This window comes from Rhipicephalus microplus, chromosome 3 (assembly GCF_043290135.1).
Source record: "Rhipicephalus microplus isolate Deutch F79 chromosome 3, USDA_Rmic, whole genome shotgun sequence".
Taxonomy (NCBI): domain Eukaryota; kingdom Metazoa; phylum Arthropoda; class Arachnida; order Ixodida; family Ixodidae; genus Rhipicephalus; species Rhipicephalus microplus.
Genome location: NC_134702.1, coordinates 42,707,049 through 42,735,008, shown reverse-complemented (window position 1 = coordinate 42,735,008; position 27,960 = coordinate 42,707,049). Strand labels below are relative to the sequence as shown.

General features: G+C 44.6%; 1 protein-coding gene across 1 annotated transcript; it reads right to left on the bottom strand.

Moving 5' to 3' along the window:
- Nucleotides 1-1,114: 1,114 nt before the first annotated feature.
- On the bottom strand, nucleotides 1,115-27,376 carry LOC119175856 (GTP-binding protein Rit2-like). Its single transcript, XM_037426868.2, has 6 exons — nucleotides 27,002-27,376; nucleotides 26,760-26,865; nucleotides 26,439-26,495; nucleotides 25,337-25,410; nucleotides 22,542-22,733; nucleotides 1,115-13,176 (listed from the first exon to the last, which is right to left on the bottom strand). The coding sequence occupies exons 2-6, from the start codon at nucleotides 26,863-26,865 to the stop codon at nucleotides 12,910-12,912; spliced, it is 696 nt and encodes a 231-aa protein (XP_037282765.1). The 5' UTR covers nucleotides 27,002-27,376; the 3' UTR covers nucleotides 1,115-12,909.
- Nucleotides 27,377-27,960: the final 584 nt, after the last annotated feature.

The window sequence follows — 27,960 nt, the reverse complement described above, 5'->3', positions numbered from 1 at the left end:
TTCCAGAGTTGTTCATATTAATGAAGCTCAACGTTTCCAACTTCATACAGTTAGTCCCGGCTTCCTTGTCAGCTTACATGCCATTTACAAAGTGGGCATATATTGAAAACATGTGCCGTGCATGCAACACCACCTGCAGTGTACTGGGAATGGCGCTTATACGAACCACCTGGCTTGACAAAAAAATCTCGCATGTGCATGGAATGGAAAAGAAAAGGCAGGCCTAGTGTCATGGTTTCAGCCAGTGTTGTCAAAAAACAAGCCAGCGCTGATGTTCATTTGTTGCAAACATTTAGCTAGCGACAAGGAGAGCCGTTATCGAGGTGATCGCAATGCCATGGCTTGTTTTTCAACAGAGCTGGTGATGGACGGAATATATGACGGTTGTTTAATTGAAGGTTGCCGAAGGTGGAGACTCTGAAGCCACTGTTGTGTGTCTGTGTATTGTGGACCTACAGAACTTGCAATTGCAAGTTGGGGACGTCTCCACATTCTGAACAGATGCAGTTTCCACGAAACTAGAATGTTGCATGCAAGTGCTCAGGACTTTCAAAGAAGCACAGTGTGTCCCTCACCAATGAAATCTCCCCCAGCCAGATTAAATACCTGAGCTGGTGCTTCTGCTTAGCAGATATCAGACTTCCAAGTTATAAGCGCAAATTCAGACAAAAATTTCTCGCCTCCAGATTACAACAGATTCAAGCCAAGTAAATGTTGAATTACAATGAAACTACAAGTGCAGAGCTCTTAAATCTTGAACACCTAGAACAGCCAAGCACTAGAATGCATATCAACTGCACTGGTCAAAATGGAGACGTCACCACCTCGGTAATAAAAAAAAAGTGTTGGTGTAGTGTTCAATTTTGCGACATTAGCACTAAAGCTGTTTGTATGTGTGTGCGCATAACCCTTGAGCGACATATGCATGTTTTTTCCCAACCTATAAATTCCTTGGAAAGGAAACAGTGACCAGTTGTGTATTTTTGTAATGTGCCACAATGCAGCAAAGAAGAAAAAAAAAAGATGTTTTGAACACAGTACCTCTTCTGTCTCTTTCACATAAGAATGGCTGCACCACTGAAATGACACCAGCAGTTCAATTCAGACAGCAAACTTGTGTACGTTTCACATGCATATATATTTTCTCCCATATTGAATATCTGCAAAACAGGTACATAGTGTCTCCGTGGCTCGAGACAAACAGCGGAGCCTACAATTGCAGAGCGCAAGAAAAAACAGTTCATCGAATGTTTAAACTATGGGGGAAACACTTTACATGCGCAAACAAAAGTGTCAACAAACAGCAGGTGACATTTTTCCTAACAGGTCTCATAAATAGCAGAAGTCTCTGGCTGCAATATGTGTAAATAACTGCGGTCAATGACCAAGCAACCGCGTCAATTGAGCCTGAAAAGACGAGCCAAGATCGTTGATGTGCGCCCCCCACTTTCGTCAACAGGAACCAAAAACTTCGGCACATATTGCACAACCCTCATACACTGCACTTTCAAGGTCGGCCACACGAACAGGGCAATCCAAAAGGCGAAATATCATACAAGAAGCAGCTACTACAATCACTGCATATAAGAGACTGGACATTCAGGAAGTGGAACTAGAATAAAGAAGCCAATTGCATGCAAAACAGTACAACACTGCTGAAAAAAAAAATATAATGTTGCACAATACAAATGCATCACAACCAAATTCAACCTCGATGACTGCCTACCTGTCATGTACAGTACATAAAAAAGTGGCATATAATATCTTCCAGAAAGTGGACATGAGAGTTGCAAGCATGCTGCAATAAACGTAGCATCAGAAAAGACTGATAACAGACGCAAAGTGAAGTTAAATTGCACATTTTGTTGCAGGTTCAAGCAAATTACCCATTTTCTCTAGCAGCAAGCATTTACTGCACACAAATGCATTGAAGGGAAAAAAAAGAAGCAAAAAGCAATAGCAACACTGCAGATGGGTTGTGACAATTTTCTATCTCCACACGCAGAAATACGTCGAAGGAGAAAATGCAGAAGGATGGACAAAAAAAAAAACATGAAACAATGATGCTGGTATGTTCATACATCTAATGGCTGAGACAGTCTTTATAAAGCCTCTACATGAAAAGACTAGAATTGGTCAATTGCATGGTTAAGAACCTAGTTATAAAAACAACGTTAGAGAAGGAGCATTCTTTCCAAACTACATTAAACAGGGGCAAAAGAGATTACATTACAAAAAGTAATGAGTGAGATTAAACCATAACTTTTTAGTTTTTATCCTCAAATTGCAATGCCCATGATCATAGCAGAGACATTACAACTGTCACAACATTGACGTGTATCTGGACAGATTGCATGCAGCGAGAGGCAACAATAGTTACCCAAGCCCAGTGTGCACGTCTAGTGCAACACAGCACGCCTCTTGTTTGACAAGCACAGCATAAAAGTGCAATGAAACTGTTCACAGCCAATAATCATTAATATACGATCGTTCTGCAATGGTTTTAACTTGCCTATACTGGAGACAAATGCTTCAGAGTTACCTTTATTTCAGTGTCTACCAAAGTTCATATTAAACACTCTGCAAGCACAAAGTATAGCCCACAAAATGCAACAAAATTTGGTGCAAGATGCTCACACTTGCCTTACCCACAACACTCGTGACTAAACAGCTGACTTAGTGCTTCTCAAGTGCAACAAAAAATTTTCACTTAATCTCTTTCACATCCCTCCAATGTTGCAACCACTGTATTTTAAAGGTCTAGCACTTGTAACCCTGCAAACAGATTAACAGTGCGTCGATGACTAGACTGTGCACGCTTTGCTTCTAGCGATGCTGCCGTGGTAGCTAGAGAACATGAGAAGCCTCGAAAATACTCACGTCCATCTATTGCCAGACCAGATTACACTCACTTAAAATTTAAACTACTGCAACGCACAGCAGCCCCAGGACATTTCAAGTAAGGTTGTCGTAAGCAGCGGTATATTTAAAGGTGTCTTGAATAATTCTTTGTGCTTGGTGAAAAAAAAAAACACACCAGCGGAAAGGAGGCAGTGCTTCAAACAGGTCAGCGAATTCTTCCAGTCAAGCACAGCACGATGTATTTGCAAGTAGAGCATGAAGCTGCCATTTTCTCAGTGGCTTTGTTACAGATCACCAGATGAAATGCTATATGAAACGCTGACATGCTATATTACATGCTAGAGACCTGAGCTCATTCTGGAGCTGTTTGACGTCGAACGCCAGATGACATGCAACAGCTGACATAAATCGCAAGCAGTGTTGGGATCAGATGCACTTCTTGCCACAAGGTGTCGCCACGTGCAAGCTATGTGCTCCCAAGCCTGCTACCATTGTCACACAGTAGCTGATCAGGCACTCTAGAATATCAACAGGTCAGAGCGACCATGTGTTCATCACATGTGGTCAAGGTCGTGAAGTGCACTGACGTTACTTTTTTCTCCCATGCAGTTCCTCCCTGTATAACTTCTTGTACGCTCGTTAGGACGAGGGAAGAGAGAAGCTGCTTAAAAAGTGTGACATATCCCTGAAACTCCACTTGTTGCCATCACATTTGAAACTTTTTGTGGCAATTAGCTTGTGAGGTAACAAATTCCACTAATCAGGTCGTACGCCAATTAGTAGGAAGAGTGGTTCTGAGCCTCTTCGTGGACCAGTGCGACGCAGCTGTGAAAAGTGGCCGTGCTTCAACATAACAGTACTTAATGACATTGCAACCTTTCATTTTTATCCGAAATCTGCACTGCTGTGAATAAAGCAACGCCTAGATAATACCTTGTATATTTCAATGTAAAGGTGACCCCTGGACACCTCATGTTTTGTCAATTGCCTTGAAGACCAACTCATGAAGCGACTCTTCCGGAGCTTGCTATGAATGACGTAGTTAGGGGGCCTGCCTTGTATTATATTGTTAAGCAGCGTAAAGGTGAGCACCGCAACTTTCAATGCCACTGTGATGAAGTACTGATAAACAACGTACAGTAATTAACTAAAGGGCATTGTTACCACACATTATACGAGGAATATCGTAAGCAGTATGCATCTTGGAAGCTTGTAGCACCGGAAGCCATGAAGGAAGCATTAATCCAATAAGGATCAGGTTGGCACTTCGTTCATTCAGGTGTGAGCACTAAACAAATTTATCACATACAGTAAAAGATCATCGCGAGATCAATGCAACCCTTATCGAGCTAGACAGAACTCGTGGCTATGCCTTGCCCAATCAGCTTACATCAAATTTAAGGTTACAGTGGCACAGACTACCCTGAAGGCGTAGGTTGATGTCTGGACTAGCCTATATGCTTTACGTGTAGCTTCTGATCCATTCATCAGCACTGGTAATCTCAGGTGTACACTTGCTAAAAAACTTCTCCGCTCCCCTTAAGCACTAAATGAAGGCTTCTACAAGTGAAGCGTACTGGCACTGCATGTGTCATGTTTGTAACAACTTAGCATCGTCTAAAAGACCCACCTCAGTGCTTAGACGGTTATGTGAACAGCTATTACAAAACCCAAAACAGGTGGTAGTTTCAATGCCTAGTAACAGGAGCTGCTTTGTCGATGCATCAATGAAGTAACTGCTGCATTCCAAAATTTAGTCCACATTACAGCAACAACAAAGACAGACAGACCAATTTACAGCACTCCACTACAACAGTCCTCACAAACAACAGCGCAGCCTTCCAATACAAAACTATCACTATATTCTCGAAGGAAGTGATGTCTGCGAAAAGACCAAAGCACTCCTGCTAAAATGCTACGCTCATTGCTAGACATTTAGTGACAGTTCTTAACGTCGTGTGTTACATACCTAATGAACACACATGAAACCGCAAGCCAAGAACAGTACAGCACTGAACAAAGTTGCACAAGAACAATAGTGCCCACGTTCATATAAGTTAAACCGCATAATTAACGGTGCAGTGGTTCAGAGATTTCCCGCACATTTCGACATTTCTGTACCACTCCTATGGTGTGCATTTGAGCAACCTTTACTCCTGACGATACAAGCATTCTGATTATATGCAACGATAAGATTTCAAAAACAGAGCAGAAGAGATGTGTAACGAAGCGGTATGCGACACAGCTTCGATGTAAGTAATGTGACCTGCCTTCGCAAACTTGTAAGGGCAAGGAACCTGTATTAATTCATCAGACAACTTGCATGGGCAAGTACACACGCAAAGAGGTTGGCCTATAGAGGCTTTGAAGTTATTTGCACTTTCCGGCAAACTTCGATAACACTAACAAAAGAGAAAATATCAACCCTGTCTGACACAGCGACAGTGCAACTGCCAACTTAATGAGGCATCGCCTACACACAGTATAACATTAAATTGCAAGCAACTAGTGTACAAACGCATTCAAGTGACAATTCATGCCACTATTACAAAAACGGAGTGCCTCAAGAGGAAGTTACATAATTCGTCACAGATATCCTATACTCGGGGACAATGTTTTTTGGCAGCACTGCGAAATCCACAGAATCAAAGTGCATGTCTGCTACCCTGCCAAAAAACAGTCCTCAAGTTTTCTGTTAATTTTCTCAGTTGCCCTGCTGAAATAAATGCTCCTTTATTCATTATGAGACTCAGACAGTCGTGGGAAGTGGAAGATAAAATACAGTTATTGCTCACTTTGCAAGAATGCCTTCCATTTCTTTCCATTTCTCAGACAGCACCATCATTTCAGCACACACTTTTTCCAAATAAACACTGCGTCCATGACATGGTGTGTCAATGCACGGCTGCAAACACGTTTTCCAAGAAAAATGTACCAGTAATACGATGCTAAAACACACTCAGACCAATCTAGATCTTTCTCCAATTCACATTTTTCGTGCACATAATTTCCTCAACACATTAATAATGCGAGCGAGCAAACAGAAATCAGCCTAGAGCTGTGATACTTGCAGAGAAACATGAATATGCGGAAGCCTTGCCTCCGCAGCTGTAGCCTTCAGGTGACTGTCGAAATACCGTATATACTCGTGTAAGGGCCGCCCTCGTGTAAGGGCCGCACCCCAACTTTGAAAGCGGATATTTCGAAAAAAAAAAAAAACAAAAGTTCAAAATGTCCCGCCAGAAAAGTGTAGTTAGTTCATTTACAGCCAGATGGCGCTGCACGCTTTTCCGCTTTTATTCTACTTCCGCCGACGCGCCGACCACGCTGTTGACAGCGCGCCGCCATATTTGCCTTGTGCGGCCTCTTTGTTGGCATCGTTCCTAGCATCGTGTCGATACGTTGGCAGCGCGACTTCAGATCGGTGTCGTCGGTGTCACTTTGTTGGTTGTAGTGAACCCTGCAGAAGCCAGCGCACGTGACGGACGATGGGCCGGCATCTGAGATCATTCACTGCAGCATTTAAGCTGCAAGTGATTGACTATGCCGAGGAGCACGGGAAGCGGGAAGCTGGACGAAAGTACGACGTCGATGAGAAGCGCGTGCGTTACTGGATGAATCAGAAAGATGCCCTCGCCGCTACTAACAGGAGCCGAAAGGCGTTTCGCGGGAAAAAGTGCAAGTACCCGCAACTCGAAAGCGAGCTCGTCAACTACGTCGTCGACACACGAAGGGACGGCTACGCCGTATCGACTGACATGATACGCGTCAAAGCCCTCAGCATCGCTCGCCACATGGAAATACCCCCGGCACAATTCAAGGCAAGTCGGGGCTGGGCTACGCGGTTTATGAACCGTAACCAGCTTTCTATTCGGCGCCGAACGACGATTTGCCAAAAACTGCCGCGCGAGTACGAAGACCACGTCATTAAGTTTCATCGCTTCGTGAATGCTCTCAGGAGGGAGCATGAATACGACCTGTCCCAAATTGGGAATGCGGACCAGACACCTGTGTGGTTCGATGCACCGGAAAGCACCACAGTGGATTTAAAAGGTGCGAAAAGTGTGTCTGTGCGCACGACTGGTGCAGAACGCCAAAGGTGCACTGTGATGTTGTGCATCACGGCAGACGGCAGGAGGCTTCCGCCGTACGTCGTATTTAAAAGGAAGACTCTCCCAAAAGAGAAGTTCCCTCAGGGAATCGTCGTACGTGCGCAAGAGAAGGGCTGGATGTCCGAGGAACTGGTCGTTGACTGGATTAAGACCGTCTGGGCAAACAGACCTGGAGGGCTGTTACAACGGAAAGCCCTCCTTGTTTTGGACAGCTTTAGGGGCCACTTGACCGACCGCGTCAAGAACCGAGTTGCCGCAACTCGTACGGACTTGGCCGTCATTCCCGGTGGCCTGACGAGTGTGCTGCAGCCGCTCGACGTATGCGTCAACAGACCATTCAAAGTGGAATTTCGCCGATGTTACTCTGAATGGATGGCTGGAGGCGTCCACGAGAAGACCCCTACAGGACGGCTGAAGCGGGCGTCGCTCCAACAGGTGTGTGAATGGATTTTGAATGCGTGGCGTGCCATGTCAGTAGAAGTAGTTGCTAAAAGCTTCAAGGTAACGGGAATTTCGAACTCCATGAACGGCACCGAAGATGACCGTCTCTGGGAAGACGCGGACGCCGAGGCGAGCTCCTCCGAGAACGAGGACAGCGAAATGGAATCCGAATAAAAACATTTCTGGCATGTCATTTGTGACTCTTGCACTCTGCTACTGTTGCATAAACAGTACAGACCTTTGGCCTGTACTGCCTGTACTAAATCGGCCTGATTCGTGTAAGGGCCGCACCTAGCAAAATTTTCGAAAAAAAAGTGCGGCCCTTACACGAGTATATACGGTAAGTTGTCCCCAAGTACAGATGAACTGCACTGTACAAGGTAAAACTAAGATACGTTGCAAGCCTGACTGTGCATACCTAAGAGTGCCATGTTTAAGACAAAAATCTTAGCTTCAGATGACAAAAAAAAAAAAGATTTGTCGATAATCTGCAACATTCGGTGGATTGATCGGGAGAGGCTCTCATGACTTTTGTGGCAAATCACAAAGTTGTATCCAGTAAGAAAATTCCACAAACTAAATCTTAAAGAAGTTCTTTCACGGCACTCTCATGCCATACCGAAGTTATAATGTAGCCATTCATGAGTTGATTTTCGTATTATGTTCAGTTTCGAGGTATAGTGCTAGTGGACTGAAACACAAAAATTTAGTGCTAAGTAATGTACAAATGCTCGTTACTAGCATCTTCATTACCTGGCATATCAATGTAGTTTTGAGTCGAACACTTATGCAAAGCCAACATTACCAGCCAGATCCACAGCGACATGGTGGTTTTTTCAATGAAGTGCTGAGAGCAGTTGTTATGCTATAAAAATTGATGTCGAATTTCACTCTGAGCGCTGCACATGTACACAAAGTGCTGTGAAAGACGCGAGGACATCACCACACTTGGCGGGCATTGCATAGAGTGGAGGAACTTCATTTTTTTATTTTTTTCAGGAGTGTGCGGGAAAATGTTAGCTAGAAAACTGTAATTTACCGAAATAAAACATTGCGACTAGCCACTTAATGTTAAAATCTACAAGTAACTAATTTGAGCTTTTGAAATGTTGAATTCAGGCATTTTCTTCGAAACTTTTCTTTAGGGGGGAAAAAGAAAAGAAAAATGGGAGAGAAATAATGTGGGCTGTACACCACAAATAAGTGAATCTCGTCAAAAGTCAAATGCAAGCAAAAAGAGTTGAACAACAATGTATCCAACACTCTTTCTGTACAGTCGCCAACCGATAAATCGGACACCGATAATTCGGACATGCTTGGTAATTCGAACAGTCGCGCGGCACCGCCGATGGTCCAATAGCAGTAATGTGTAAAGGCGACCAATATTTCGGACAGCTGCCAGATCTACATTCGATGATTCGGACCCTGCCCGACTGCGCACGCCGAATCGGCAGCCATTATCTCCTCTGGCACTCAAACCATACTAAGTATGGCCTCAGAGATCAAAACGAAAGCTAATTGGTAATCTATGAGGCTTTATTTCCATCGCAACTTTGTCTCGGAGATTTGTACTTGAAAATGCTGATCTTGGAGGCACGGCTCAACTGTGGGTGATCGTATCGACATTGCGATCATCCTACATTCCAGTTCCTGTATACCCTCGCCACCCTCGCTATACGGCACGGCTGTGCGGCTATCGCCGCCATTCTGTCACATTTGTGTGCGGTACAGCGTTTTGCTGAATTCTGCATGCGTTCATATTTGTTTTGAGACTTGCTTTATTTTACGTCCAGCTGTCTCACAAGATCTGAAATTAAATGGCACCAACGGTGCCCTCACAGCCAGCGCTGAAGGCCGCGCCGACGAAACGCGGCAGATATACAATGCTAATCATGGCAAAGAAAGCAGCTATCATTCAGCAAGTGCTCAGTGGTCGTCCGCAAGTCGAAGTTGCTTGAGAGTTCAACATTTCGAAGGAAACCATATCGGACTTCATGAAGAATAAGGACAAGATTTTAGGCGCGACGGAGACATCATCCAGAAGTGAACAAAAGAGGGTGCGCCAAGATGTTCATCCACAGTTGGAAGAAGCATTGAGCATTTGGCTTAACGCTACCGTCGCTCAACGGGTTCCCGTTTCTGGCCACCTCTTGAAGCAAAAGGCCGAGACATTGGCACTTCACCTTGGCATTGATGGATTTATGTTCAGCAATGGCTGGCTCCGGAACTTTAAGAAGCGGTACGACCTCGCTTTCAAAAAAATGTGCGGTGAAAGCAGTGCCATGGATAGCACACTGGTGGCGAACTACCGCGATGGAAAGTTTGTGGAGCTGCTTCGGCGCTGCTCGACTGACGACACCTTCAACCTCGATGAAACCGGGCTTTTCTATAAGCTACTACCAGCGAAGACACTCGCCCGTTCTGGACAATTTTGCCACGGAGGTAAACTCAGCAAGGAACGAGTCGCTGTCGGCTGCAATGCTTCTGGCACGGAAAAGCTCCCGCTTCTGGTAATCGGGAAATAGAAAAACCCTCGATGTTTTAAGGGGAAAAAAAATATGCCTGTCTGGTACGAAGCCATTACGAAGTCGTGGGTCGCGCAGAAGCTGTTCGCAGAGTATGTCGAAAAATTGGGCCGAAAGTTTGAATTGCAAAAGCGCAAGGTCCTTTTGTTTGTAAATAACTGTACTGCCCATGCGCCGATCAGCTGTCTGAAAGCCATCGAGCTAGAATACCTGCTGCCGAATACGACCAGTATTCGGCAACCTATGGACCAAGGTATCATCAAGAATTTGAAGGTGCTGTATCGTTCACGCATGCTGCAGCGTGTGTTGCTCTGCTTAGAGAGCCAGATAAAATACAACGTTGATTTGATGTCAGCCGTGAGCATGCTTGCTAACAGTTTCCGGCACGCAGGATTTACGTTGCATAGTGAGCCCGACACCGCCGACACTGCAGCCGAAGAGCCCGACAATACAACTGAAGAGATGAACCTGCCGCCCAGCGCATCGAGCTCAGGCGCGGACGTTACCGACAACCTGCGAGGCTGCAGTGTGCCGATTCACGACACTGTTACGTTTGAAGACTTTGCAAACGTCAACAGTGCAGTGTCGTCATGTGCCGAATTGAATGACGACATAATTGAGCAGGTTCTGCAACCGTCAAACAGCGGTTCTGACTCTGACGATGATGACGCGCCGTGTGCTCCGGAGCCGTCGCATGCAAACCTGTCTCGAGCCCTCGCTGTTCTTTCGTCGTCGTACAGCGGTCGTATCACACTGGCGGAGATACAGGCGGACTTGCGTGCACGTAAGCGGGAGTGCATGCAGCAACGCATTAACGACTTTTTTCGGCCACCGGTAAACTGAAGTGTCAATAAATTTTTTTTTTATTCTGACGCATTCGTTTTTTCGGACTTTCAATAATTCGGACTTATTTGCGTTCCCCGTGGAGTCCGAATTATCGGACGTCGACTGTACAAGCGTGCAATATGCACACAAAAAAATGTTCGTGAGGCATGCTTAAAAAATACAGTGGAACAATACACTCGCATATGCTACTTCCAAGGTTTTTATACAGCAGCTGGAATTCCCCTTAATGCCAGAAGGGCGCACAACTTACCAACCACCGTCTATTATCAGTGTTAGTGACCCAACAGTGTTTAAGTGCTCCTGAAAACAGGTATACGCAATGGAAGCCCACAGACTAACATTTCACCAAGTTGGTGCTGTGGGTAACTCGAGTCACCGTGCTGGGATACGGAACAGCCCTAAAATGATGACAGACATAAGGGCAAGAAAAATGAGTGCTGTCATTCTCAGGCCTGGCATTATCTGTTTAACATTGTTCAGAGAACATTTCATAGTTAGGTACGAGCATTAGGCATTGTACAGGCGATTTTTAATTGACAAAGTCGGTGTCTCGATCTACACTGAAATGAGCACACCATTTCATGAAAGATTTAGAGTTCCATGGTAAAAAGCCATTAGCCTTAAAACTTCTTCACAGTAACAGCTGATGAACATTACCATTAGGCTGATCCATATACAAAACATTAAAACAGATTCATTCGCTAGTTGGCATTTGTTATCGTCAAAAGTCGCTATAACAAATCTGGATGTAACAAGGCATCGGTTGTAACGAAGTAAATGAGAAACAAGTCTTGCAACAGCTATAATGCTAGGAGTAAACCTCTTATGACGAATTTTCAAATATAAAGAACTTATTTTCATGTAATATGCAACCTTGTTATAATAAGGTTTGAGTGTAATTCAAAGGAGTACAAAACTATGAAATGAGTTCGTGCAAGAACATGGGATGGTGGCTCCCATCGACAGGAGTTAATGTTATCAACACATGACATTAACTTTATGAGAAAGATGTTACACAAGTCGCTGCTTCTCTTGACATGCCTCCGAAGGCCTCTGGAGGACTTAAAAGCCCCCTTTAAGAGAAACACTCCACCAAGAGCACAGAATTCATTTCGAAACATGACACAGGTTCATTGCAAGAACATAAGCACAAATATTCACAGAACCAGACATATCAGTGCTCGTTCCTTCACTACAAGGACAGAAAGTCTGAAAAGGTACAACAATGTGACTGCCCAAAACTAACAAGACTTCCTCCAACAAGTGCACACATTATGGTTGCACCAACGAAAACAAGGTGACTTAGTTAACCGTAGCAATAATTGCGTACGTTTCATTTATCTGCACCTGGCGGTACCACTGAACATCGAAATGCTCACACATGGAGTCGATATAAACTTGCCTCCACAAGATGCAACAGTGAAACTTCTAAGTCTCTGGACAGGACTGGGAGCCCTACTGACCGAAGCCTATCTCTACAATCAAAACTAGTGATAAGAGAAAAAAATCTTATCACTGTACTTTCACTGCACTGTCACTGCAAACTCACTAGCTGACCAAGGAAGAAAAAAGTCAGTATTATACTGCCTTGGCTTTTCATTCTTTCGTAAGTTTGTTTACGGTTCACCTTCTACAGAAGGGATACCTTCACCAGCATGTCGAGCTGCATTGCACGCTGTGTACTGTGCAAAAGGCCGTAGAAATCGTTCCCAGCAGAAAGTGACATCGTTTAAACAGACCTCTGGTAGGCTTTTCATATCCTCCTTGGCAATGTCACACGCCCATGTGTACTTGTTCTCTAAAGCCTTCAACAAGAGGCTATAGAAAACAGGAGGAACAAACGACGCTGAAACCTGAAGCCTGACATTGAGAAAACCTAAACTTTACTCCGTCGGGCAACAATTTACAGACACCGGCGAAAGCCTAGCTGCCCTACGTTTGTTCCAAAAAAGTTTCTGACCAGCAGCACAAACTGGACCAGCTCAGGCAGTAGCGTGGCCCCACCTGGCCAGCACAACAGCCGAACTAACACTGCCCTACGGCCAAACACGACAAAGCCTTGGACGGGCAAACGAGAGGGAAATGTCAACTAGGAAAAAAAATTGAAAATAGATGACGCACGCTCAGGAATGAGATGATGTGGCAGCATCCCCGGATCCGCGCACGCAAAGCAGGGAGCGGCAGGCGTGCGTGAATGCTTGCCACCGTTCGCTGGATGCCTTCCTGCGGGCGGCCCGCCGCAGCAGGAACTGTCGCTCCTTCTCCCGGCGCCGGATCTCACGAACCAATGTGTGGAACACGTCGTCCACAAAGTGACGTAGCGCAGCCGATGTCTCATAGAAGGGGCAGTTCATTTGTTGCGCCAATGCCTGCCCCTCCTCGGTGGAAACCTGGGAGAAAAAGCAGCCGCAGCGCTACACTCAAACTATCGATATAACAAACATTGTTATATCAAATTATTGGTCATAACTATGGCTTCAGGTTGCAGAAGTTTACTTTTCTTAGAATTCTGAGGGTTTTTAGTTGAAGTTTTATTTTTGCGGTTGATATTGCGATGCTGATAGTAGTTGTCTTTCATAAATACGCAATTGTCTGAAATTCAGAGTTCTATAATTCTAATAATTGTTAAGTTTTATTGAACCAAAACCACAATTCGCAAGTTTCATCGCTTATGGGGGGTGCACAGGGTGCTTCAATATGGCGCCCACAGAGAGCATCAGAGTAGCTGAGCAAATGCACTGCAGTGTTTTTTTGTTGTTTTTTTAACGATGGCTAACGTTTTTGTAGTCACACATTATGCGCCATCCAGAAGCTTCACAAACTCGGATACGATGCCTCGTTGAAGGCAAAGAGGTCCTGAATGCCAAACACATCAGTTGTTGTGGCGTGAAGGCCTGTAGCGCAACTATCGTTGTGTAAGGACCGCGCCTGCAGAAGTCTTATGTCTGCCAGAATCCACACGAAGAGCAATTCACATATGACTGGAAAGTTCTGTATAGGAATGGTAGCTTGCTTTTCATCTTCGTGCTAATCGTGCCGGTCTACAAGACGTCCCTTTCGTGAATTGACGTTCGGCGACACAAAGTAATCTTACTGTTCTTTAATGTTCTATACATGTGTGCCTCGGTAATATGGTGGTTACGATTTTCTGCTCTGACCCGAAACGTCGCGTGTTTGATTCCGTGGTTGCATTGCCATGTAGGTGGAATGCTAGAGGCCAAGTACTTTGCGATGTCCCAGCACATTGCCTTCCATTAAAAACGTGCCTCACGATCACTATGTGGTTTGTCACCCAAGTGACATCCATCCAGTGCCCCAAATAGTGTTATAACATTTTGTATTTCCTTTCACATCCTATGTTTTGAGCGGATACTTACCGATGTAACATTTCGCTAAGTTATCGCAATGCCAATATCTTTGACACATTTTTGAAATGAGTCGTAGCTTTGCCACAAAGGCGAAGCAACGAACGCAATAGCAACAAATCAGAAGGTAACGTGCCGAATGGAAAGCAGATCAAAACGTGCCTCACGTACAAATGACGCACGAAACGTACTCACAGGTACAGATGAAGGCGAATAAGCGTCTCATCTGTTACTTCGCTGCGCCTGAAAAGTGCACCCTTTTCGCAAACGTAGACTGTGCAAAGACTGCAGTGACCTTTGTGTGCCCGGTAACTACAGCAAAAATGTTCTAGTGAAAGCCCAATGACAGCCAAGACATACATGCAAATGCTATGAGCACTGCTGCCCCACCGCTACTCTGATACTCTAGGAAAAAAATTACGCTGGCGGCGGTGGGGCGGCGTGACAGTTTACGTAACTTGCGAATATGATCATGAGAAATGCCGCAATAGAGGGCTCTGGAAAGCCCTTTGTTAAAGGGGCCCTGCAACACTTTTTGAGCTTGGTAAGACAACACTGCAGATCGGTAGTAGAGGCTCCCGACAACACGCGAGCCAAATCTTATAGCGCAGCATGCGGCCTGGAATTCACAATAAATTATCGAAGGCAGCTAAAGATTTCTTTCTCCTCTTTCTATAAATCACAGCAGACGCTCAAGAATCACTTGTAGCAAGCCCACCTATCAGCCAGTGGCTGATTTGAACATTGCGCGCTCGGCCGTTACAGATATCGCCACGGGAGGCGGCGACTTGTCTACGCGTGCGTGTGCAATCACACCGAAAAAGCCGCACATTCGAGAAACAAAAAATGCAAAAGTGCTCAAGGTCCCGAGGCGCGAGTGACGTATTTTCTTTGCCCATGCCACCCTCCCTGCTTAGCTTCCGGCGCTTTCGTCGGGATGAGAGAACGTGATTACAGCGAGCATCAAATCTTAGTAACTCCACTCATACTGGACGGATTTTTTAAATTTTTGCTCCGTTGAAATTGTAATGCAATAGGCTCTTCCAGTGAACTTATTCTATGATTACTTGAAAAAGTGTACCAGGGCCTTTTTAAATGTGAGATGGCTGTGGTGTACAAAATACCTATAACATCATATCAGCCAAAGTGGCCTATGTATCAACGACCCTTTATACCATGTCCTTTGATAAAGAGTAAAACAAAGTCATAATGGTCATTAAAATCCAAGTTTATCAAATAAATACAAATTGTCAGAACTTTTAGCGATGAGTGTTTGCTGGATCTTTTTATTTATACCAAAACATGGAGCCCTAGTTAAACGAGGTAAAAAGACAAACAGTGCCGTGAACATAAAATATGGTTATAACAATCGTTTGAATACAATGAAAGTATTGTCATGTCAGATATTTTTTCATAGTGCTTGAGTATACTGGGGGAAACTTTCTAAACAAAGACACTGTAGATATGTTTATTCGATGGCCCTTGGCGGAGCACGGACCACTTGGACGAGCGACATTCTTTCAGAAAGAAGCTGAAGAGGACAGCTCATTACACAGTTACAAAGCTGGTCGAGGTAAACAGCGCTAAAAATGAAGACACAGTAAAGGAAAGACACAAGGCAAGCACTGTCCTTCCTTTACTCTGTCTTCATTTTTTGTGCTGTTTACCTCGACCAGCTGTGAATCGTTACCGATTCGCTCAGTTATGAATGCTACACGGTTACAAAGCTTCATTGCAATTATCCCCAGGTTCGAAAAGGGAGCCGCCCAGCGACCAAACAGCTTGTCACTGAGTAAGTAATGGTAGGTCTTGAGGCGCTCCCCATTGAGAATGTCATGTCTGAAGATGATTCAGCGCGTTCAATGAAGTATTTAACCAAGGATTTGCACACGGTGACACAGTAGGGGCCTTCGTATTTGGGCTGTAGTTATGATGAGAGGCCAGTTGCCGTAGTAGGGATTGAGAGTTGTACGAGCGCTCCTGGGGAAAATGCAGGCGCAGCGGTGGAGGTGTCCCCTTGAATGATCTTCTGCCGCTTTTGTTCACACAAAGTGAGAACCTCGGCAAGCTCGCAACACTCTTCAGCAAGTCTGGCTGTGGCAGAAACAGAAGCGCACTTAAATCGATGCGACTTTTAGAAGAATCGTGTCACTTGTATGTGACAGGTGCTTCCTATAGAATAGAGAAACCTTGAAACTGAGTAGTGGGTCATTCTCTCTAACACCTTCTAATGGGTCATCATCTTCAGCTTCTTTATGAAAGAATGTTGCTGGGTGGCCTGTGCTCCACTTTTTTGACTGTCGCCAATGTGCACTGTCAAGTGCTGTCCAACAAAACACCTTTACAAAACAAATAACACTGCGCTAGACAAACGCAACACTACGGCACACTGATGACAGTATTTAAGCCAACAGAGTGCTTCAGAGCCTTCCTCGAGAGGTAGTGGAATCAAATATGAAACGGTAGCCAAAATTTATTAATAGTTATTTTCATCAAAAGGTAGCTTTACTTAACATAAAAGCAAAGATCAAAACAAAAGGACAAGAAGATGGGATGGGTGTCTTGTCTCTCTTGTCCTGTGTTTCTTGTGCTCTGCTTTTATTCTAAGACTATGAATTAACTCGTACAGCAAAGCATCCTATTAGTTTGACTTAGAGAATTTGGCCAAAAGAGCAGGAAAGTGATGAGAGACCTGCCCTCTAAAGACTGTCTCTATGCTGTGCCACTGAGCTGAAGTTCATGCTCAGACATATGTTTCTGTCTGCCTTGAGGCACACCTACACATACAGGACACCAATGCTTCTTCGAAGCATACTGGCAAATCTGTTTAGAGATTGAGCAGCAAGTTTTTGATGGATGCCCAAGACTTGGATTCGAAAGTGGCACGAACAAAAAGGGATCCTCAACTGAAAGTCAACCAATAAAAGTTACCACGGGTGAAACCCAGGAAGCTATCCGGACCTCAAATACGAGCTTGCTGATTTCTATTAAGTAAATGCCTTTGGTCGCCATGCTCATGCCGAGTGAGGCTCTTTAGTAAAGAACCTTGATTTGACACGTGACTGACGCTTATCGAAAAGCAACTTTTTTAGTTAGTGTAATCTTGATCACAGAATTGAAGAAAGAAAGGTTCTCACTTTCTAAAGCATGCAGATATTTGCCAGGAGTTCCTGGCTGCTTCTGTGAACCTTTACTCTTTTCAGCGATTTGTGCCAACACTCCATCACTAGAATGTACAATTGTAAGGGCGAGCTGCAAACACAAACCAAACATGGTGGCACCTAGTTTCGCCTGCTGACCCTACGAAGAAAGGAAAAAACAAAGCCAATATCGCCCTGCCGTGCGAAAATTTCAAAACCTGTGTCAATGAAATGTTGCATTGCACAGCTGATGGGTACAAGTTGCCTCCATATTAGATTTTAAAATAGAAGCCTCCGCTGAAAGTGCTCCTGTTCTTGCGAGCAGAGGTAGTAACATGGAAAAAAGAAACGAGTGAAGGTCCCCAACAATATTGCCGACGACCAGACTGACTGCAAGAGGCGAGAGAGATGCGAAGCCAAACTAAGTGGAAGCTCGGTATAACGAACTTCAAGAGACCACGGCGATTTGTGCATTATTTTGGAAGGTGGTTATAGTGAAAGCCCAAAAATTAACCACAAATACTGGTACTTATTTTTCACCGACTAAACCGACTTAACTTTACAGCAGTGATTCCTTGAACTCGTTTTTCACGATAAAAGATAAATGCACAAGAAACACCGAAAAATGCACGTTTCCTTAAAGAAGCCTGCGATTTTTTTTTACTTGTGCAGCACAAACTTTGCAGCGCGAAGGCCTCCAGCTCATCCACATTCTCCACTTTCTTCTCAGGGAAAACTGCTTCCGCCTCATCGTCGCAAGCAGTAGCACCGCAGCGTAACCTTGACTTGCTTTGCGGACGCGATAAGTAATCACCGAAATACGACTGACAAGGCCTCCTCAGAGAACACTTATACCCCTTTGGCCTCTTAGATCACATGTAGAAGTGACAAAGATAAGAAAAACCTAAAGCGTCGCAGCTTTCATCGCCTCTTCTAAAGAAAAGAAAAAGCTACAAAAAAGAAAATTCCTCGCATTTCATTTCTTGCTCCCTCGCTGTTTCGGGTTTTCCCGAGCCCATGCTTCCCGCTCCACAACTCCCACTTTGCCCTCTGCCTCGCTGACCTTGCCCTCCCGTGTTGCCCTCGCCCCTCATCTAGGTCCTTGTAACGCCTCGTCTACCTGCAGGGTCGGCGTTTCAATAAAGATAAAGAAAACGAAAGTCGTCCGTTTGTTTGTTTTTTTCCCCTCCTCACCGTTGCGCGTCTTCCAAGAAGCAAGGCGTTTATTCGATGAATAGTCTGCTTGGGTACTGCTCCGGTGGTGGCGACGAATTTCAGAACATAAGTTCGTAGTACTGAGGCGTTAATATAACATGGAACTAAATTGGCACTCGTTATTTTGAAAAGTACAGTATTCTGAAGTACATAGTAGTGAAATCATTTTACAATGAAGCTATTAGCAGCCGTCGTGGGATTTTTTAAAAGTTTGTTAATCTGAAAAGTTTGTTAAAGTGGTGTTTATTTTACAGAAATTTTACTGTACTTAAAAGTGTTGTTGGTACGGCAACACTTTCGCCAGACAGCGCAAAAATGAGGGGACAGAAAGAAGCACATAAAAAAGACCGCTGTACTACCAACAAATGTGTTTATTTGAGCAAACATGAATGAATATGCTTCAACACATGCCAGGAAGGGGAGAAAGATTTGAGAAGGCGCATGCACCCTACCCTATACAGTGGACTCCCATTAAACGAAACTCTATTAAACGGAAAAGCCGCACAAACGAAACTATCTAGGCTTATTTGGTTGGTCTCCTATATATTTAAAGATAAAAATTTTCGGTTGATCGGAACACTTTTTTGGCTTACATCGGTTGAATGAAATTAAAACGAGCGAAATCTATGAATAGCGGAAGTGGCCATGGCAGTCTAGCAACCTTGAAGCAAATGCCAAAGCTAGCCTAGCCAAGCCAATCCATTCATTGCACATGTCCGCGCTCGCCGAGCAGCAATCGACGTCTCGTCGTTAACTTGAGGACAGCCTTGAGGAACATATAGCTGGAGTTCAAGATGAGGACTTGTGCTCAAGTGGTGATGAGATGGTGTGTGACTCTGAGCTCATTTCAGTGCCTGACAGTCCTGCAAGAGATGCTGTCATCCTGTTGCAGCGCTACTTTGAACACGATGGTGGCACAGAGTTCCTGTCCGGCCTTTCAGCAATGCACTCCTACTGTGTGAGAAAGTGCTTGAACAAGGCCAAGCAAATTGTTACCACCTCCTTTTTTTCCAATTCAGCAATATGAGCAACTATTTTACTTTCTAATCGACTACAGCAGTATTCTATACTTCAAAATGTTTTTGTTCAGTCAGCCACAGTTGGTGTTTTTAAAACAAAGTCATATTTCACTCATTTTGTGGGCTTTGCTTAAATGAAACTTCTCATAAATGGAACAAATTTTCCTGCCCCTTCGAGTTTCGTTTAAGAGGAGTCCACTGTTGCGTCTATTAATGGTGCGGTAGCTGATCGCCTTGACTGTTAATGCTATCAAAAGTGCACTGACACATGCCGACCCCACTTTATGGATTTCGCAGTCCTCATATATTTCTCGACCTCGAGAATCTCGATAGCTGCGAACAAAGCACATTCGCTGGAAAGAGGGTTTGAAACTGCACCTTGTGCAATGAATTGCCGATTTGCTGCCCATCTTCATTCCAAGATTGGTGGCATGTTCTGGTAACCAATCATTAACGCACTAGCCTGTCTGACCGATGTACAAGCCCCCACAAGACGTCCATCTCATACACCACTCCTGTTTTGCAGGAAATGAAGCGACTTGCATATTCTTTCTGGCACGCCAGTTTTCGAAAACTTGCTGCGATCACTCGCTTGCAGAGGTAGCTCAGTTTTATACAGTCCGAGCGTGTAGACTTGGGAGTGGGTTCGTCGATCTATGCATATAATTAAGGTTTTTCATACATTATTTCTGTGGGAATTTCGCCAGAACAAAACTGTTTCGTCGTAAAATGCAGGTCATCAAGAAACCAGAGGACATATAATCGAAGCTCTACTGTACGCTATTTACCGGTGACAGTACACAGAGCTCAGAGGTGCTCCAGTATGTTGACTATCACTCACGTGATGGCAAGAAACAACCTCACGGCTCAAAATTTCGAATGAAGAAGTAACTGCGCACTTTCACAATCTGAACATGCTGCCAATAAATAGGTTGGAAATAGGTTCTGTATAAAGAAATACAGCGCATAGAACGTCCCCTGCTGGCTGCTTTTCTTTTCTCGCTCGTTCTCCCCACTTTTCTCGCAGCGAGGAGGAATAAGTGTGGCATTTCGTGGCTATCAACGTAAGAAGACATCAGCGATAACATCACTAGCATGCAGCCAATTGGGGCTTCCTCCAGGTCTGCACATGTCACAGCAGCATTGGGAGGAAGCTCGGTGCGAGGAGTATGAGGCACTGGTGAGGCATGCACCCTTCCGCTAACTATGAAGTAACGAGATACCTCTTCATCTCAGAGGCATTCCTTCTGGCAATACCAATTGTCCCTGTAGTCTCGGACACAACAAAACAGCAGCACAGAAAAATCAAAATGCAGACTGCAAAGCTGAAACTGCATCACCGTTGGGCCGAGGAACCGCTTCATTGTGCAAAGGACCAATCGACTGAGCTCAGTGGTGCGAAATGTTGCCCATGGGCAAAGTTTTGTCACTGCATGTACTAGGAGGAATGGACAGGTGTAGCAAAGAGGCTTTGAGGGGTGAAGCTCCTTATGATTGAGCCATGTCCGTCGTCCTTCAATAATGATGACGAAGAACAAGCACGTTCCAGACCATACATTTTTTCTGCTATCATGGCACACCACATACAAAGTACCCACTATACGCCATGACAATGATGATGACGCTGATGATAATGACGATCACAGACGACTGGCTTGTGCCGTATATGACGTCTTAATATGCTCTGCGATGCGCTTCGTATGACTGGAAACAACTAACAACCACCAAGAGAACATGCAGAATACTCGTCTTTGCCAACTTCAGGCTACATCAGATTCCACAAAGCAGTAAGTAATAATGAAGGCAAAACTAAATTCACAACTGAACACAACATACCATTTATGACGAATAAACATTGAATATAAATGTACACCGCTTTGTCACTCATTTACATGCACGAGTGATCAATGGCACGAATGATTTACGGCAACACCAAACAATCCTACTGCTTCACCGACTTGCCTTCATCGACTTCGTTGATGTACCACGATTTTTTTACAAAATGAAGGGCCCATGCAGCGCTGTAATATTCACAAAATGTGATCATCGCACTATACACTACGAATTCTAAAGCTTATTTGGGGGATTAAAAAAAAGTCTGAGCCTGTTTACTGGCCCTTTAAAGCCACCGCTTGGCTCGTGCTTCGCCAGAGTTCTAGTGCACACTTGCCTCCTGCCTGTACTTTGACATACAGGGTGTGGTCGCCCACACTCACGCGCTATCTTGTGAGTGTGGGGGTTTGTAGGTCTTGCACTTTTATCGCAAAGGTTGTGTAGAAGCTTATAGACTCCAAGAAGCTCACTTCACTTGCTACAGCGACCACATTTATGAAAAGAGCGAGCTGCTAGCTAAAACAGCTCAAGTAGGGGCAAGTTGATTGTGCTAAGTGGACTCAGCGTGCTGCACAAACCCAAAGAAATAACCGACTGTGTTTTCTCATTCTGCTTAAACCTGGGCATTCTTTCCATTAGTCTTTTTTTGTGTCTGAGCAGAATGCTGCAAGTGTCGCAACGTGACTGTCGTAAGTTTGTGCTTGCCCTGTGTGTTTTTTTCACAGGCATTTTGTGCCTGAGCAGTGGACTGCAAGCTTCGAGCAGCTTGCTGGCCTTTGTACGACATTCCAATTTGTTGCTATAACTCATTTTGTCACCCTGGTGGTGAAACCAAGTTTTTTTTTTTCTTTTCGCATATTTGGCCAGCTGAGAGAGAACTCTGCATAGGAGTTGCGCCTTTCGCTAGGTGCTGTGGAGAAGAATGCTCATGACTCAGTTCGTTCTTAGCCAAGCATGGGCGTTGCGGTTATGTGTAGGACATGTCCACCATCGCAGTTGCACCACAATGCGTCTAGTGTAATGGCAGAACCGTCTTGCCTAATCAAAGTCTGATGCCATCAAACAGTGTGCACGCCTCATCTACCAAGAGGATGAGTTTGAAATTCATGTTCTCAAACCGGTGAGAGTAAAATTAAGGAGCTTTTAGTGTATGACAATAAGCGTTAAATAAAAATAAGCGTACTTGGCGAGAGCTTTCCAGGTCGCACTTGTTGCCAACCAGAACCATCGGCACAGACTCTGAACAGCGGACACGCTCAATCTGCTTTCTGCATTCGGCTGCTTCCTCTAAACTTCTACGGTCGGTGATGGCATAGCAGATGACAAAACCTTCTCCGCAGCGCATGTACTGGTCCCGCATGGCAGTGAATTCAATCTGCACACAAATACACAAACAGTTTAGCAAAGTAGCGATAGGACCACTGGATGTGGTTGTAAGAATGGCTTAAAAAATCAGCAGCTAAAATGTCATGTTGTAGTCCCAAGAGAAAAATGTAATGTATTCCCAATAGCAAACGCATGTGGCGAACGAAATTTTCAACAAATCTATGTTCTCACTTCATTTGTGAACATGCCCTCCAAATAAAAATTCCTGCTGGTAGTTGGTATTTCACCCTGTACAGTCACTAGCTTGATAGAAAGCATTATGCACGAATAGAGCACAAAATCGAATTTGTTGAGAAGCAAATATCCCACAAAACTCTGCTGTTGAGTGTACACAACGCTGCTGCTTCCCCAACAGTTGCGTTCAGAGAACCAGTCCCAAGAAGTGGTAAAGGCAAAAAAAGCAAAGAATCATGGACTTCAACACAACGAACATGTATGACAAAAAAGCTAGCATTCCCAAACAAAGATATGTTTGGCATGGTGGGGTTATTAGCAAGGGGATAGCCACAATTTCATTTTAGTGTGAAAGCTGTTACAAGATCACAACCCGGGTCACATGACTTGTAGCTGTCCGCCAACCCGCCATAGCTGTAACTACTATCAGGTGAAATAACAAAACAAAAAACAAGTAAATAATAAACAACAAAGACAAGTGGTTTTGAACCGGGGTGCCCTGCATGCCGGCCCAGTATTATATACCACTGAGCTACGCCGTTGCTTGAAACTCCGTTGTAAACTGGCCTTAGGGAGGCTTGATGTCAGGAAAGGAATCGTATTAATGTGAGTAATAAAGTGTTTTAGAGCAGCAAAGAAACAACCATGCATCACACAATGCAAATTGCATAACGAGTAGGTCATTGAATGCTTCAACCCATTACAAAAGCCTCAGGAATAATTGATTGATTGATTTGTGGGGTTTAACGTCCCAAAACCACCATATGATTATGAGAGACGCCGTAGTGGAGGGCTCCGGAAATTTTGACCACCTGGGGTTCTTTAACGTGCACCCAAATCTGAGCACACGGGCCTGGACATTTCCCCTCAGGAATAATTCCTCATCTTCGTCAGCCACAGTATAAAAAAGTTGCACAAAGTTCCTTGCAAGTATATCGCAGGTACCATACTTCTCTGAAGAATCACGAATGATGGCGTAGTGAATGCCTCCCTACTATACAAAAATTATGATGATTTATGGCATAGTGGGTACTTTGCAAGTAAGCTTGTAGCAGTTACCCAAAGGGTGCTTAAATATGGCTCCGAAAGGCCACTCTTCCAGCTTTCGCTAGGACTGTGCGGTGCTTTCTGCGTAGGCCTGGCAGTATTTTCAGGAGGAAGAGGGTCCGCTAATCATTCCACAACCCTTATGCATATGTGTCAGTAGGATACACACATACATTAAAGTGACGTAATTTTGGAGGGGAGTTTTGAACCTTTTCTCTTAATGCACAGTGTGTACATTTAGATTTCAAAGACCTATTTACCCTCACTCATTCATCATGCAGTTTTCAATTTATTTACTGGACTGCAGTGTGTCTTATCTCCTTCAGTGATGGTGTATACAATGATACACATCAACTACGAAGGCATGACCCACATTGCATGTTTTTTCAAGTGGCTTGAGACAATGTGTGCACAGGCTCGCTGAGTGGGCAACAGGAGGTCATTTGACCGTTTTACTGCGCATTGCTGCCGAAGATCACTTTTATCGAGATGCTACCATGCTTGACAATCGTTCGATGTGCGACATTCCAGGACCAATGTCAAGAATACTTTTTTCCTTGTTCTAAGCTAAGAGAGTCAAAAAAACAAACTTGACATGCATTCCGAACCTACAATTTTATTCTATTTATGACAGAATTGAAGCTAACAGATTGCAGAATAAATATTTAATTGCATGCTAACAATAACTGCTCTAACTTGCGCAAATCTAAGCCAAGAGAGTCAAAAAACAAACTTGGCATGCATTTCGAACCTACAATCTTATTCTATTTATGACAGAATTGAAGCTGACAGACTGGAGAATAAATATTTAATGGTATGCTAACAATTACTGCTCTAACTTGTGGAAAAATACATACTGCCTCATTTTCTTTGATGTGACGTAATATAAAATGCCTTAGAATTGAATAAGCCAAACTTTTAAAAAGCCCATAATTTGTTTCTTAAGATGGTTCAGACCTGCAGTCTTCTTAAAATTCAAGGGGTTTGGCCAAATCTGCGGAGCAGAATTGTGTGAAAACATACCAAAAAGTAAATAAGACTTGTGCGCATGCATATTTGCAATTCTATTTTCACAGATAAGATTAGCAGATAAGATTGGAAATAAGATGTGCACCCTTAATTTCACAGGTTTGTAATAAATCAACAAGAAAGGGAGTTGATGTTAAACAGAGTGCGCAAGCGAAACAGCGATCTGGTGATAACCAGATAGTGTTTTTTACACTTAGGCAGTTGACGATAGCGCCCTAACTCTTGAATCGTTTTTTGCCGCTTAAGTCCTTCCTTATGGAGGGAAAGTGGAACTCACCGAGTTCTAGCTAGCTGAAAATGTGGGCTTTCTTAACTAGAGGAGACCATCATCAGCAAGTGTACCTGGCCAGCTGTGTCCAAAATGTCCAGTAGTGCCACTTCTCCATCAATGACCGTCTTCTGCTGGTAGGCATCCTCTGATTCAGAATAAGCACACTGGTGTCAATATACATGGCATAGTGGACGAAGCAGGACGCTCAGAAAAAAAGTTCCTCCACTAATAGACATAACAGTATGTACCCCACATCTATTTAGATATGACACTAAACAGATAGCTTTAAATGGACAGGCTTTTTGAATGGTAATAGTGTCATAACAGGGTATCTAAGCTTAGTGTACAAACTGCCTTGGGTTGTAGCAACTGCACACGCCTTATGCTGTCCACTCTTTGGGTTAGTGTTCTGGCACCTGTTTCTTTTTAAGCAGAATGTGCATCAAGGCTACTCCCGGAAGCTCCTTTGCATTGATCTTGTGAAGATCTGAGCATGATGCGCTTGCAATTATGAAGGACACACCACATTCTATAACATCTACGAGGCACTTAGCAGATTTAAAAGGCACAGAGTCTGAATGCTCCATTCTAAATCTCTGTGGTATTAGCTGTAACCAAGAAGGGTAGGGATATCACTAGGCAGAAATCTGATAACAGGACAAACATGCATAAATGGCCTCAGCTCGGCAACAATATAGTCTGACAACGCGAAGTGTCACTTGTGTTTTCCTTCAGGAGGACTGGCCTTATCTGCGAGATAACATGCAGTGCAAGTAAATAGCACCTCTCGTTCCTGGTATTTCATTTTTTTTTTAGTTCTCGGAGTTTCTTTTTTGTTTCTGCTCTTGATATGTGGCATAAGACTTTTTTTTTTTTTTTCAGACAAATGGCGAGAAATGAATCAGTGAACTGGTTTTTAATTTTTCGCAGTGCACAATCACAATAAAGTGGTAAGTTGTGCCATTTGTTAGTGTGTGTGCCAACAATTATGCGGCGTATGATATATTAGTCAAACACAGTTATGCCCATCAATTTTGTCTTGTCACAGGCTTGGTATGATGTGCGATACATTCGCGGCGTTGAAGGTTTTCCCTAGCTGTTATACTTTAGATTGCTGCAGAGCAAATCAGTATCGGCAAAAGCTGATTTGTAGGAAGAGAAAAAAAACTTTACCAATGGTTGGGTCGTGGTACTCCAAGAAGCTGTGAGTCACGAACTGCAGCGTCAGAGCTGTAAGCGGAAGAGAAGACATGGAAACTTGAGCACGCAATACAAACAGGTCGTCCGTTGAACGCTGCGGCGTCCGAGGAAATGCTTCGAAAGAAAGTGCAAGACAAAAAAAAAGAGTGCTACCGACGCTACAGGAAAACGAGGCAATCGCGCGTCGTAGCGTAGGCGCGAGCGGTGGCAGGTAAAGAGTAGCGTTGAGTCACGCGCGCCCGATAGAGCGCGACGTTACATGCGTAGTAGACGAGATGCTTAAACGGCACCCACCGCTTTTTCCCACGCCTCCATCGCCGAGAACGACGATCTTGTAAACGCGGACGCCACCCTTCTGGTTGGACGAATGGCCAGAACTTCGATTCGTCGTCTGCACCATCTGCGAGCGCCGAGGCGATGCTGTCGTCTCAGCTGTTCAGAAAGTTTCCTACAGCCCTTACGAAGGGGCCGTCCTTGCGCTGTAACCGAAGGCTACCACGCTTGGAAACGAGGAAAAACAAGAAGGCGGGCCTCACCTTCGGTAGACGAAGACCGGTCTATTCACGTGAATAACAGCGTTGCCGAGGCGAGCCGAGGAGAACGCCCAATGGTTCGGCGCTCCACTGCCGGAGTCGTCGCAAGTCAGCGCTGTCGAAGTAAACACCCGCAGTAAGCCTAGCGCAACTCCTAACGGGTCGCGTAGGCGATCGTTGGGAATGGCGGCAGCCACAGAAAGTGACCCGATAACGTGTCCCTCCTAAGACAAGAGGAACGCCGGAGATACCGGTATTAAGATAGATAAGAACGCAGCGCACAGGCCGTAAATGCGATTACATATTTGAGCCCTGGCCGCGCGAGCGAACAGCTGAGAAACGACTTGCTGGGAATTTCCCTCAAATCCGGTGGTGCTGTTGTCTCTTTAGTCCGCGTGGTGCCGCTAGCAAGCATACCAACAGTGTTGGCAACGTACTTACGGTATTCGCGAAAAATAGTGGTACTTGCAACTTGCGAAAGCATGACCTCCAAGACCTGTATTTGTATTTTCGAAGCACTGCACGGACGAAGTCCGCTCCTTGGGGCGACCGACCAGATAACGTTGCATAGCCGGAGAGCAGGCCCGAGAGGCAATCCATGCTGGCGGAGTCTTGCAGCACCGCTATTTTGGTTGCCCGCACACCGGTCACACCCGTTGCTGGGGTTCAGCCGCGGTCACGGAGCGGTGATTCGGAGCGTGTTCGGCCCAAGGAGGTAGGAAGGAAAAAAGGGAGAGCCTGGAATCTGCCACACACCCATACTAGGAGACTGGCTAAGAACTGGGTAGTTCTAACGAAGTACTGTTAATTCGTTATTTAAATTTCGCCACAGTCGATGGTGATGATGATGATTTTGATGATGGCCTGTTTGAATGGCTCACACCCACTCTGGGGGATTGGCTAAGAACCGGGTAGTTCTAACGAAATACTGTTAATTCGTTATTTAAATTTGGCTACAGTCG